Genomic DNA, 13,556 nt, shown 5'->3' with positions numbered 1-13,556 from the left:
ATTTTCTAGTATTCTGGAATTCATAATTTATAAGAAAACATTCAGAATTCTTAAACATGCATATTTGTAGAGAACATATATATATTATCCGAAATTTTGCTGTTGATATTTAAACTGTGTTAAGAAAAATTATAGAACAATTATCCAGGGCTAATTTTATTTTTGCAATGCATCGTTGATATTTTTCTGAAATGTTCTCGCATCATGTAACAAATGGGAATGTAAAAATACTTTCTTGCCAAAAATACTTTAACTTCCACAATGTGTAAAAGTATTTAACAAATTTTTTTCACAGCAGGAAAGAATATTTTTTCTGTTATGGATTTAAAAATTGAAACTTTCTCTTTACAGTGTCTTTTTAATGTACGTTTTGTCTGTTGTACATGCGAAATATAGAATACTCATGAGGTACAAATTTGGCTTGGTAATTTAATAATATATTCAACACTACAACAATCGGGGTTTCAAAATATTCTTACTATAAATCATTATAATTTCAACGATAATAATTAAAATAAATAGACTTCCACATTGTGTCTCTAAACAGAAATCAATATTAATTTTGACAGAAAAAATCCTTATCTTTTAAGCAATTGTAAAGAAAGAATATCTAAAATTTATTAAAATATTAACGAGTTTAGTTGCTCTAGCATTAATAACATGTAATTATATGAAATATCGGATTAATATCGTGAGTAGATACCCGTTCTAGGACCCGAAAACAGTTTGAATCCTAAAATGAATACATTGTGCAATAAGTACAATATTCGTAAAAGTATTTTTACTTTCTAGTATCATTATCTATGAATTGCGTAACTTTGATATCGAACTTGACTCGAATCAAGTCTATATACTGGACTTGATCCAATTCTTAGTTATTCATTACCTGGATAGAGCCGCAGCCCGCACCGGAAGGGATCGTTGTACGCGCAAATACTGGCATCGTTGTACACCGCCAGCATGTCGTTGATCACGCTATTGTACTGAAAGAAAGGAAGAAAAGGACATGAAGAAAGGAACGATAGAAGAAAAGAGGCATTAGAGAGAAAACTTTATTGACCGTGTCGTTAAGAAGCGAAAGAAAAGAAAAAATGCAAGATACAGGAGGCGTTGTTTCCTGCATCTCGTTCGATAGACCGTCTCGTAGCCTGTTTTTTTGTCACGTCTTGTTTCCGTAATCATTTATCATAGAAAATGAAGCCTGTTACCGACAGATACTTCCTGTCTCTTTGAGCGTGCTTGTTACGCGACGAACGAAAGTGCGTGATAGAATAGATTCGCTTGATTTTCGTTTTATTGCCTTAGGTTTCCTTCCTCGCAAAATGGCAGGCCAGCCTTCTTTTAATGTTAATCGAATCGATTACAGGAGAGAAACTGTTTTACCTTTCGCGTGGTGTTCGTGTTTCAAATGTGGCAAGTTAGTTAACAGAATGGAGTTATATCAGGTAACATAATCTCATTAACCCTTTTACGTTTGTTTTGTATATGGAACATTGTGTTTTAATAAGTTGCTACGTAAATGTGTTAATTGAATAACTCCAGTGTGTATTATGTAAATGGTGAATGTGTTTATTTGAAGCAAAACTAGCTTTAAATTACTAATTAATAAAAAAAGAAAAACAGTTTTTTAGGATCAACAGAGGATTCATTTAGCTCTGAAAGGATCAGTAACACGTATTATAGTAATTATTTACCCTGTCCAATTGATCCGGTGGAAGAGCAGATGGTCCAACCACAGATAAATATCTGAGACGTCTTCTGATCACAGGATCCCTAATGTTATCTTTGTCGATCCTCGAAATCCAGAACCAGGCCTGATTTTGAAAGTCTGCGTATATCCTCTGAGCTTCCAGCTGAAAAAAGAAAATATTTCTATCTCACTGAACATCATTTACAATTATACAATATATAATTTTTCGTAAGTTTAATTAAATTAATCGTAAATTCTTTTAATATCCATTTCTATTTGTTAACAGACGCGGTTTGTGTCAGAATGTGCAAGTCTTGTGTCGGAAAGCAAGGTAGTAATCAGCTCGAAGGTGATCGTCCGTGCGGAACTGGTACGAAGTGCAAATCAACCAACACCGTATTTACTGTTAGAGATAAACGTCGCTATCTTTACCCTTCCTGGGATTAGAGATAGAGAAAGACGACGAATAAGAGGGAAATGCTCGAGAAAGTGTGCACGGGTTTCTTTATGGGTCACTGGGAGCCGTTCAGATATCGTGGAGGAACTCGAAATGAAAAGTAAAAGAGCGCCTCGTTTCCTTTTCACTTTAAATGTATCGAGAGAAGCGAGGAAAATTCTACGGAGTTTCAATCAACGTAGCGAATGAAACTGAAGAAATAGAACCTAAATAGAGTTTTATTTTATATTCGAGAGAAATTACGACTGGACTGTGTAATATTCATGCGTTTGTGGGAAATTAAAAAGATGCAAAAATCTATAGAATGCAAGATATAAAATATATTATATTTTTATTTTCATCTTATATTTTATACTTCATATTTTAAGACTCATACATAACGCTGAATAAAAATTTTTTTCCCTTCTGTAGAAAATTCCCAAAATCTCTCACATATAAGTTTGATATTCGAACTTTATTTAAGATTTGATTATTGCCTGATTGAACATCTGTCTGTGCATAAGAGAAGATTGATTATCCGTTCACGTAAGAATTTACGTGATAACTCGAAGTTTATGAATGCTTAGAGTTAGTAAGTGAAATAAACCTTTGCCTAATCTTTTCAATTATAATCATAAAAATCTGTACCTAAGCATGAAACAAACACTTGATTCTGAATATTTTACAAATTCTATTCTGTATATTTCCAAACACTTAAATTTCCCACAAATGCATTAAAGTCCCCAAGCTAATGATAGAGGCGTATTATCATTGAGCAACGTCGAAGAATGCCACGCACGTGTCTCACAGCAGTTCGCATGCTGGCGATAGACGAGTTTCCCTAAGTTTCTAAGAATAACAAAAAATAATATGAAGAAACGAGGCACGGATAACCAGCGATTATCATTACCATCACGCGACTGCCTAGTGAATTTCGCGTTGAAGGCTGAAGATTTCCGTTCTCGGTTCGTTCGGACTGATGTACCATTGCGAAATCATTCGAGACACACCGATGGTACAATGGAATCGGTTGGGAACATTTCCCGCGGAGGTTTTTAGCCTTTCGGCAGACAATAAAGGCCGGCCATCGTCGAGGAAAACCTTGCATACACGAGGCGAAATCGCGATTCACCGCGATGACGTTCCACGGTCTCACGAGTCGAATCGTAGAGCAGGTCGAGGTCTTAGCGCCATCGAGAAACGTCGAACACTTGTCCAGAATTAAATATTACACATCCAGACTCACGAAAGTATTTTTATGAATCTACTGCTACGTGTCTTGTGCGAGACATTTCGAGAAATTTTATTAGCACTGTTGTGAAATTCGAGTGTTACAATTATAGCTTACGATTAGTCTAAAGTCTGACAATTGGGCCATTTATTTTGAAAATGGTGGCAACTCCATTTTTCAACGAAATTTCGATTGATTGAAACAAATGAATATTTTGAAATTTAAATTATATGTAATAGTTGAGTTTTCACAATTTTTGCACTTAAAATATATCCCATCTTTTCAATTTAAAATAACTTATACGTAAAGTTTTCTTCTATGAACAGTTCTCCTGTTCATCTATATTATAAAATATCCCTTGAAACGTGGAAACTTGAAGTGTCGGAGTTAAATAGTTTGTTGCTTTAATTAAGCCGTAGTTTGATGGCGAGACTGATTGTTAGACTGGTTGAAATTCAAGGTCGACTGCATTAACTCGAACAGAATTCATGGTCATAAGTCAATGACATTAATGAGCAACGAAAACGTCAACTAATAAGAAATCTGTGTAATCGTCTTTTTTCTACGGTACTTTCACCAGGCCTAAAAAAAGTCTTATCGTATGCGGGTATTTCGGCCACGAATTCGTAGAAATTGTCATTCAAATTATAATACATGCTGGTGGATAATTTGTATTTACCGCCTGCAGCTGCGTGTACTCGTTCACGTCCGTTTCGTAAGCCCACTGTCCTGCCACATTGGCACTGCATCTTTCGGTACCAAGGAAATCTAATCTGGCTAAAACATCTTGTAACTGCGCTTCTGTGGGTGGAAATCGTCTCCCAAAATTGTTACGAGAATCTTCGTTTAGAGGGGGTAGATCTAGCTGGCCGGAGACCAGGCAGAGTAAACCGAAAAGGATCCAAGCGAACATTATCTGAAAAAGAATTGTAATAATTAACAAGATTAGAAGCACTGTCGATGAGAAACTGCTTGTAATGTAAACTGTTATCAATCACTATTGCATCGATAATAAGTATTTATGGCATCATATTGAAACCATGTTGCTATTAATAGATATTATAAGATCGACAAATATCGACAAATATGGTTAAAATATCGAGGATAATAAACTTCGATAAAGCTCTCAGTTTTGTGGAACTTAATCATTATTTAGTTCCACATTATTTCAAGTAAATAATTACTATCGAAGAAATGTTTTTAGGAGAATGAAAACAAAACTATAGAGTTTTTCAGTTCCATAAAATATGATTACTATTTAGCTCTATGTTTTTTCCACAGCAGTTGTTGTCGAAGGATTTTTTCCTTTACTATTTTTAGAAAACTTCAAGAAATCGCGAACGATAACATTGAATGTAAATGAAATTATCCGTGGCTCAATGATAATAAGGACGTGAGTCAGTTTAACGAGAACCATTGGATATTATATTGTTTTCATAAATAATGCCACAAGCTGAATTACGAGCGGAGCGTTTACGTGCAATTCATTTGTTTACTTCACGGTCACGTGTTACGTCTTCGCGTTACGTAGTTCCTTTCAACATGAAAGGCTATTCATGCAGAGTAGTGGGTCATCTACGATCGCACGATCCTGTGACCTTGAACGTTCGATACTCGAGCACGATCACGCGGCCCGATTAATCGACACGTGAGAAACTCGCTGCATCTTACTCATAGAGAGGATTTTTTATTTAACAATCTCCACCTCATTCACTCGATATTGATGCACTACTATCTCTGTAAAAAAAAAAAAGAAAATAAAAGCCTCGAGAAACTTCCATTATGCTCTCTTGAAAATGGAAATATTTTTTCCAATATCGTCCAGAGGAAATATCAAATATGTTCCAAGAATCACACACTTTTGCCACCGAATCGAAGAAACTCGAGAAATTTGTCAATCGAAACCGAAGCAAAGATACTCTAATTCATTCACCTAACCCTTCAATCTCACGCACTTTTTCGACAGTAAAAAAAAAAAAAAAAAAACTCGCAGAACTATCCAATTAACGGGTTCACCGAACCATACGACGAATACCCTCTAAATTTCTACCCCATTCACGTCGAGCACTTTCACTCTCATTACGAGAGACCCTCTTCGTCCTCCGAGCGTTCTCCAATTCTTTCTGTGGAGAGTCGATCGACGCAGTTCAAAGAGGGAGAGACTTACGAGTCCTTTTGTCCCCCGATGATCGAGCGTCGCCTCTCCGTTGGGACGCCGTTCGATCTTGGATCGAGCAGCAGGCATACGGATCTCGCGGCTGTGAACGATGCACGATGAGACGCGACAACGATTGTTGACGAGCGGCCGTTTCGTTCTGGCGTCGCTAAAAGCCTCGTGGCCGATGCCAAGTGTACATTTATCCCTGCGAAGCAGTTCGAACGCAACCACAGGGAGGTCATCCGTAGCGAGAGGTGGGGATCCGCGTGTACACCTCGGTGTCGTCGTCGCGTCGGCGACGTCTCGAGTCGTGGACAAGCGTGGGATTCAATGTTAGGAAGATGGAAAAAAGAGAGGGTCAACCTCTCTGGCAAGTTGGTTAAGAGTGTAAATTGGATAGTCGACGACGTATGATCCTGATCTTGGTGGATCGCGAGAGGGTGAATCAACCCCTTGAGTCACAATTGAATCCCATTGAAAGGTTGTGATTAAGTTGTTCTGCAAAATTTCCTCCTGAAAAATTGTAATGGACGTTAAATAAAAACGTACAATTTCAAGGGGAAAAAATATAGAAAATTACGAAAATTTTCAGTGTAACCTGAGAAATTATACTTATATTTTTAGCAAAGACTAAGCCGAAGCTTAATTTGTTTGTTGAAACTAAAATTATAATGTTTTTGCAAGTAGCAAGATTTTATGATACCAATGAACATCTATTTCTTACTTCACGTGTATGAAAAAAAAGGAGGGCAAAAAATTCAAAAAAGATGGAATATAGCACACGCCAATTGAAAAATCATTGATCTGTATGATCTGTGGATCAAATAATTCAGAGTTTTTACCGCGCTTTTTTGCTCTACATGACGTGATGTCTTCTGTGAATGCATAATAATAATGCATTTCTTGTTTCATCTATATTACTGTTATTTTTCACTTCGTACCAACCTTCATTGATGATCTCATGTTTTTCAAGAAACCGCGATAGTTTATCACCACTATCAAAAAAAGGTAACAGTCACGTGAAATGAGGTGAAATTCGAAGGAAATAGAGGAATGTTGCTGGAAGAAAACAGGTCAGCGAGAAGGTTATGGAATCGAGGGCCAACCTGCTGGTGGATTGCGAAAGCTCGAAGCTCTCACGTTGACAACCGTTGTACACGTCGACGACCCCTCTCAATGAGTCTCATTGTTTTCGAGTTGAGTATGTCTGTTTTGCATCTCACAACTGTTTTCCATTTATTTTTTAATTCTATTCAAACCAATAGTTCAATTACACATTTTCAAAGGACAACCTTGAAGTCGAGCAACTTCACTAATTGATCGCCAGCGATTTTAATGATGCCTCTGGGGAATAAAGTTTCTTAGGGTGAAGATTCAGTTGTGACGAAAGGTGGTCCAATTTTTGATTGATTAATCAAAATTGAGATGGATGGACGATAGATCGGAACTTTGTAGATGATAGACAACTGATAGAACAATAGATATTATCTTCGATAAGATTAGGGTGCGTTTGAAGCACAGTGAGAAGAATTGTTATATAGAAATATATTCTTTTATCTAATGCTCCAAATTCTTATATTTAAATCATGAAGCTTCACTAATAAATAGATTGCAGATATTTTTATAAACACAATTAAATAAATGAAACCCAATGAATATTTATGAAGTGTACAATACGTCAAAACAAAAACGAAAAATGGATATAATATCTAATAGATTCGTCATTGCACATTTCGCCTAAATACCTACTTTACTTTGGATATTCCACATAAATGGATAAATGTATTTATTATGTTACTGAATGAATTTACTCTTCCTTTCATTCTTCATACTCTGCTTCATGAAAGTATAATAATCAATACAATGACACCATCTAACATCTTTAATGCAAAGAATATTCAGAATTAAAAAAAGTCGAAAAAACGTTACCGACTTGCTTTAAAAGGAATAATATAATTTGCATATGAAACATCGTCGAATTCCCCGAAGAGGTAAAAAAAAAAAAAAAAAAAATGACTCGATTTAACAGGATGATTCACCCGTAGCCGGTGTGGCTAATTAAATAATTATCTTTGAATCTCATCGATGCTGTTTCCTGCTTCGATGCTACCTGTGCTTTCCTGAGAATTCATGTGCGCCATTGTGTCACCACTGCATCAGCCTTTAATTGAAACAGTGATTCATAATTTTGCAAGTTTTAATAACGCCGCGCGGCCGTGGGAAGGCGGCGGGGTTGAAATTGCACGTTTAATACTCATTGTTCGACAATCGGGTTTTCGACTCGCAATTAATCGCAATCTTCCGTCATTTCTGCCTTTTTCAACCGGGCGATGATTCAGAATTTTAATACCGTTTCACTTTGAAGGATTAATAACTAGAAGCTATGAATTGAAATCAACTCAGCTATAGTCGTCTCTAGATCGCTCATAAAGATTGCAGTTTCTCACAGTTTTAGCAATAATCCATTGCAATTTAAGTGAAATTGTGTAATTGTGTACTTTAAAATTCTGTTACTGGTATTATTAAAAATTTCGTTAGTGTTATCAAAGAGTGAATATTCGTGCAGACTTACGTTTAAAATTTGCATATCTACGTGTCAGAAAAATTGAAACTTTTTAATTAGGATGGAGTTTAAGCGTGACAAGTATTCTACATTGGGTGTATTGTACACGCGGGACATATGAGAAAAGTATGATATAATTTATCTAACTTTCACATCGTACGGTGATTAAGAAGAAGTATTTTAACATAAAGTAATTGAAGAAGGAAGTACTCCGATAAATTTAAAGATATGAATCTCTAAATTTTCCACAAACGCGTAAAAAGCCGCAGCAATTAACTACTGACAACTATCTTCCTGTAGTTAACTGTTTTCCAATTCCCACTGCGATTTGTAATTTTACAGGCAAAGTGATAAGACGGCGGACCGTGGGAAAGAATGCAGGGAAAATAGGTGATTAGTATTCATTGCGAGCACTTGTTCAAGGCAATTGCCGTGCATTTGTTTTCATCGATCGAGGAACAAATCGTGAACGTGCGTGACGCACGTCGACTTGACAGAGACTAAACTCATTGATCGGCAAGAAACAGCCGTAAACAGCCGCACCCTACCGAGGATTACGAAGACAGTCTCGCGATGATGATGGAACTGTGCACAGGGTGTCTCAGTGATTATGCATATTCAACCGGATATGAGTCAAATATACATGAAGAACATGACTGTGTCACTACCAATAAAAAATTGTCGATTTTTTTAAGGTGTCACAATATCGTAAAAGACAATTGTATAACGATCCATTTAGTCTAATTTTAAAGCGTGAAGCTTCTACTTTAACGTTCTTTTCAAAGATGTTTTTACATTATGTAGAAATTTAAAAGTTCGTAAAATTTAAAAATTGTAAAAATCCGAACGTTCGTTGAAAACATTGAAAAATTTCTTTTCGTGATTAGATCCTCGATGATCTTGAGGATTGAAATTTTCTCTTTCGAGAAATAATTTCTGAAAACTTACAATAGGATTCTTTCTCACCATTTATTGTTAATATTAATTAAATGACGAAAAAGACCTACAGCAAGTTTTAAGATGTCGTTGTAAAGAGAAAACCTCAAATTTTCAGAAGATTTTTTGTAGATTTTTGAAGACCAGTTGTGGACTTTTTAACGTTTTTAGAGAAGTTTGAATTTTTACAATTTTCGAGAATAAAAGTATTGTATTTACATATAAGACTATTATTATTATTTTATGATTTTTCCTTACAAGTTATAACAATTTAAAGTATCGAGAATTTTTCATCGTTAGTGGTACAATTATTCGCTATGCTTAACAAATTCAAATTCGACTTTTTTTAAAAAAATTTTATTTTACACTTCCGCTTTATTCTTTTTTCAATTACCTTCTAGCTGATTACGCGACAAATATCAAAACACCCTGTATATATACGTGACTGAATCTATCGGTAAGTCAGACCTTGAGTCAGTATGGTGAAGCTCTGTTGTTCTTGCATACATTTTATTATACATAATGAGCCACCTGTTTGCATAATACGTGAATGATCACTTTACATTCAACGAAAATCACAATACAAAATCGATAATTTTCGTTTCTCCCAGATATTCCTGCAAACTTCCCAAAAGTATAGTCTATGATTCTAAATGAGTTCATCAATCCTTTTTCTGGAGAAAAGTTCCATTTCAAGATCTCGCGTATTTTTCGTAGAACTGGAAATTACGTATCAGACGCACGTAACTAATTACTAGGGTCTCCTTACCGGCGAAATTGAATTAACATGTAGAAGGACACGCGAATTCAGGTTTCAATGCCGTCAGCCAGCACGCGCCACAAGCGGTAACGCAATCGCGGCGCAGGTGATTTCTACTTTAAAAGCGCGCCTCATGCTCTCCCAACAAGCAACTTCGACAATGCTAATCCTGTCAAGAGATAATGGGTGCACCGGTCCCACGTACTGGCCGCAATTCTGGGTTCAAGTACGAAAACGTTTACGAGAGGCAGCCGTGCGTTTCTTCGGCCTTTTTGTCGACAGCTGATAAATCATCGTGTTCATTGTTTCTTTCAAGCTAGAGGATGCTGTACAGCTCGAATTTTTATAGGAACTCGCGAAACGTTTGAGTTTATAGAAATTTTTTCCTAAATATATTTAGATTGGTCTTGAATTTTACTTATACAATCATGAGAATTGTTACGCGAATTCTTATGCAAATTCATATTTTTGTATATACAATATACAACTTTGATGGAAAATGCAGATTGCGGAAAGTACTATAGTTTGAATTTTTTTCTTCTAGTGTGCATTATGTACATTTTTGCATTTTGAAATGCACAGAAGTCCGCAGTCTGCTTACTTCAGTGCTGATAAAATTTGAAAATAATGATAGAATATAATTTTCAAAGAGAAAAGACATGAGGATTTAAGACACGCAGGAGGAGAATACACTAACTGTGAGTATATGTCGATTTATCCCTGCTACTAACAGTGAGTATATGTCGATTTATCCCTGCTTGCTTCTCCCTTCGCTAATAATCACTTGCATGTATTAGCAAGGCAAATGGAGGATGATTTAATGCAACAAGAAGGAATCGCAAGATTAATTGACATCCTAAGGTTCTTAATTTAAATACAAGATATTTAAATACAAGGCGCGTGATTTAACGAGGAAAAACAAAGGAAAAATCGAACGAACTGTCGAATTGTATTATCCACGCTCGTCAAGAGTAACGTAACACGTCGTGGCTTGATACACCGAGAAAAGATACGTACGAGCGATTAAGTAAGAGGAACTCGTTTAAAGTGGATTTAAAGTGGAATTGCATAAGCGTTCTGCACCAACAATTTGTGCCGAAGAAAGTAAATCTGTGTGATATTTCCTCGACATCACGTTTTACTACACTTTCACTAAATCCTTTTAAACATTATTCCTGACGTTCACATATTCTGATATACGCACGATTGCGAATCTTGGTATATCTTTCATGCAAACTGACAATAGTCTCGTAATGTGGCAGATGACGGCGATTGTCAGAGTTACTACAAGACAGCCGATGAAACGTGGGAAAACAGTGATACGTGTTACCGGTATTACGTGAGCACGCTCAAGAATTATTCAAAATGCAACGTTACGACGACGGCAAGGCCGATCGGCTAAATGATTGAATCCTTTTCATCGATCGGCTCGTCACACTTCTAGGTGAAGGTTAGCAACGTGTTACGACGGGAAAGGGAATCGGAAAACAGCGAGTCAGGTGTAAAAACCGTCACGAAATGTTTAAAATGCTTGTCACTCGGAAGACAAAATCGTCTAATTTTATGGATGAAAGTTAATCGCAAAAAGAAACGGAATCGGGAATCTTATTAAATGATAACTATTGAAATTTATCTTGAATTCACATAGGTCATGTTGATCAATTCCATGAACTGAAAAGCACAGAGAAATGATATTGTAAGCACCATTTTCGAAATTTATCTTTACTCAATACAAACAAACTTTTGGAAATATGCAAATTTTTGTTTCTCGACAACTGAATATTGATCCTGTATTTATGTAAAGAAGTAAAGAACTTGATAAAAAAGTGGAGTCGATTGGTTTAGCTTCCGAAAGATTCACATGTGAGTTCCTTATTCATTTAGTGGTTTTGACAATTTCCTGGCAACTTCTAAAATTAATCTCACCTTCTGTATCCTAATATTTATGAACAGGAGTGTGAACATGACGGAGCGGGAAAAAAATCTCAAGGCAATCATCCTGATTGCATTTTTGTTGCTGCTTGAAATTTAAATGAGAAACACCACATTTACCTTTGCATGAATACGACGCTATGACAGAGACAATTATTCCTTCTGGACACTGTTTCACAACCGAATCGTAACACGAGACTGACAAACAATTTAATGACTATTCTCGTTGACGCTCGAAGAAAAATATCGAACAATGTTTCTACTTCTATCGTACCTTCGTCCAGGTTATTTCAAATCGAGTGTTGGATCCATTTAACAATTTCTAGTTATTTTACGCTGTATAAAACAGAAGCGAAAATTATTGTTGAACAATGTGAAATTTTCTTCTGTTAATTTCACTGTGAGGAGCATCGACAGTGTGAACCGGAAACGAGGGGCACGTGACACATCTTTGCAATTTCATGTATCGTGCAACGATAACTTCCACTGTATTGCACAGTCATTAACGCGATTGCGCATTGTACGCTCGGAATGCCTCGACGATTAAGCAATTTAGAGTTTTCCTTTTTCCCTGTGCGAGATTTTTTTCAATTGTCAATATTGGAAATATTGAAAAAGTAGCTTATGAAAAGCTTCTCGATTGGATTAACAAGTTGCAGTAAATTTTTAATATCATAATAAATTAAGAGAAAAAAATGAAATTACGATATGAATCACAGATCACTATTAGAGTTGTTGTTGATCTGACACTGACGTAAACGCAATTAGAATAATTATTGATTGTCGATACGATCGGCAGAAGAGGAAGAAGCGTCTCAACTATAATATGCATAAGAGAAACATTGCACAAGAACTGAATCATAAAAAAACTATAGTAAAAAATACGAAGAAAACAGGAAGTCGCTGACATTTCATTGAAATCTGTACTCTTTTCTTTTATTGTTTAATAATAATCATTGTCACCAAAACTGTACTTACAATTGAAACTGGAAGACTTGTATGTTCTCACTTCAATATAGATTTACACGGTTCTATAGAATCTCTTCCTGTCCATACATTTTTCTTTCTTTGTTAGAGATTGTTTCCGATGTAGGTGGTTCTATTTCTGACGTACGAATTACAATAGAATAGCACGTTTCCAAATGACGATTATCCAAGCTATCTGCAACAAGGATACCGATTCCTTGATTATTTGATTCTTGATTACGTGGCAATTAGAAATTCTTCTGCGTAGTGATATGGAAACAATTTTCCCGGAGCAACTGAATATGAGTGCAATTATGTCATTATTGGATGCATAACAAATGAACCACCACCACCACGAGCATAATAATAAAAATATAAATACGTAGCTATTAACTATAATTACCCGTAGATCTTAATTTTGTGGTTTATAAATTGTTACTTATATTTCAATCTTATGCACGGTTTAGCAGAAATAGAGAAATTGTTAAATTTATAATGTTTTAATATAGAATTTAATCTGGAAATCATATGTAACTAACTTTTTCATATTTCGTACCACTTAGGATTTTCACCTTTATAATATTTGCTGATATAGTAAATTTTATATAACTTTTACGTATTTTTACATATTTCTTATATAAAAACAGAAATATTTTTCTTTTTCGAAAAAATAGTATTTTATAAAATATTTCATAGAGACATTTCATAAAGTGGAATAATAAAATTAAAAAAAAATTATAGCACAATGAAAAAGTAGAATAATAAAATTAAAAAAAGCTCCTTCTTTTTGACACAATTTCTTAAATTTCTTAAAAAAATTAAATTGAAAATATTTTTTAATATTAAAGAAAATGTCTGAAAAAACGCAGCTGGATTAATCTAGC

General features: G+C 35.3%; 1 protein-coding gene across 3 annotated transcripts in view; it reads right to left on the bottom strand.

The window, feature by feature from the left end:
- Positions 1-12,703, bottom strand: part of LOC122533058 (angiotensin-converting enzyme) — an 80,678-nt gene extending 67,975 nt beyond the window's left edge. Inside the window, exons 1-4 of one of the 3 annotated variants that reach the window (XM_043662412.1) lie at positions 12,685-12,703; positions 4,037-4,273; positions 1,695-1,853; positions 887-983 (exon numbers count right to left, since the gene is read on the bottom strand). In XM_043662412.1, the coding sequence (XP_043518347.1) occupies positions 887-983; positions 1,695-1,853; positions 4,037-4,270 (490 nt within the window). In that variant the 5' untranslated portion in view covers positions 4,271-4,273; positions 12,685-12,703. Of the gene's footprint in view, positions 1-886; positions 984-1,694; positions 1,854-4,036; positions 4,274-4,612; positions 4,632-11,826; positions 11,881-12,684 lie in introns of those variants that run through there. The other 2 variants (XM_043662413.1, XM_043662414.1) reach the window with 2 other exon arrangements.
- Between the last annotated feature and the right edge of the window lie 853 nt (positions 12,704-13,556).

This window comes from Frieseomelitta varia, unplaced genomic scaffold (assembly GCF_011392965.1).
Source record: "Frieseomelitta varia isolate USP_RPSP 00005682 unplaced genomic scaffold, Fvar_1.2 scaffold_493, whole genome shotgun sequence".
In the NCBI taxonomy this organism is placed as follows: Eukaryota; Metazoa; Arthropoda; class Insecta; order Hymenoptera; family Apidae; genus Frieseomelitta; species Frieseomelitta varia.
This window is presented reverse-complemented; position numbering and strand designations above follow the sequence as displayed.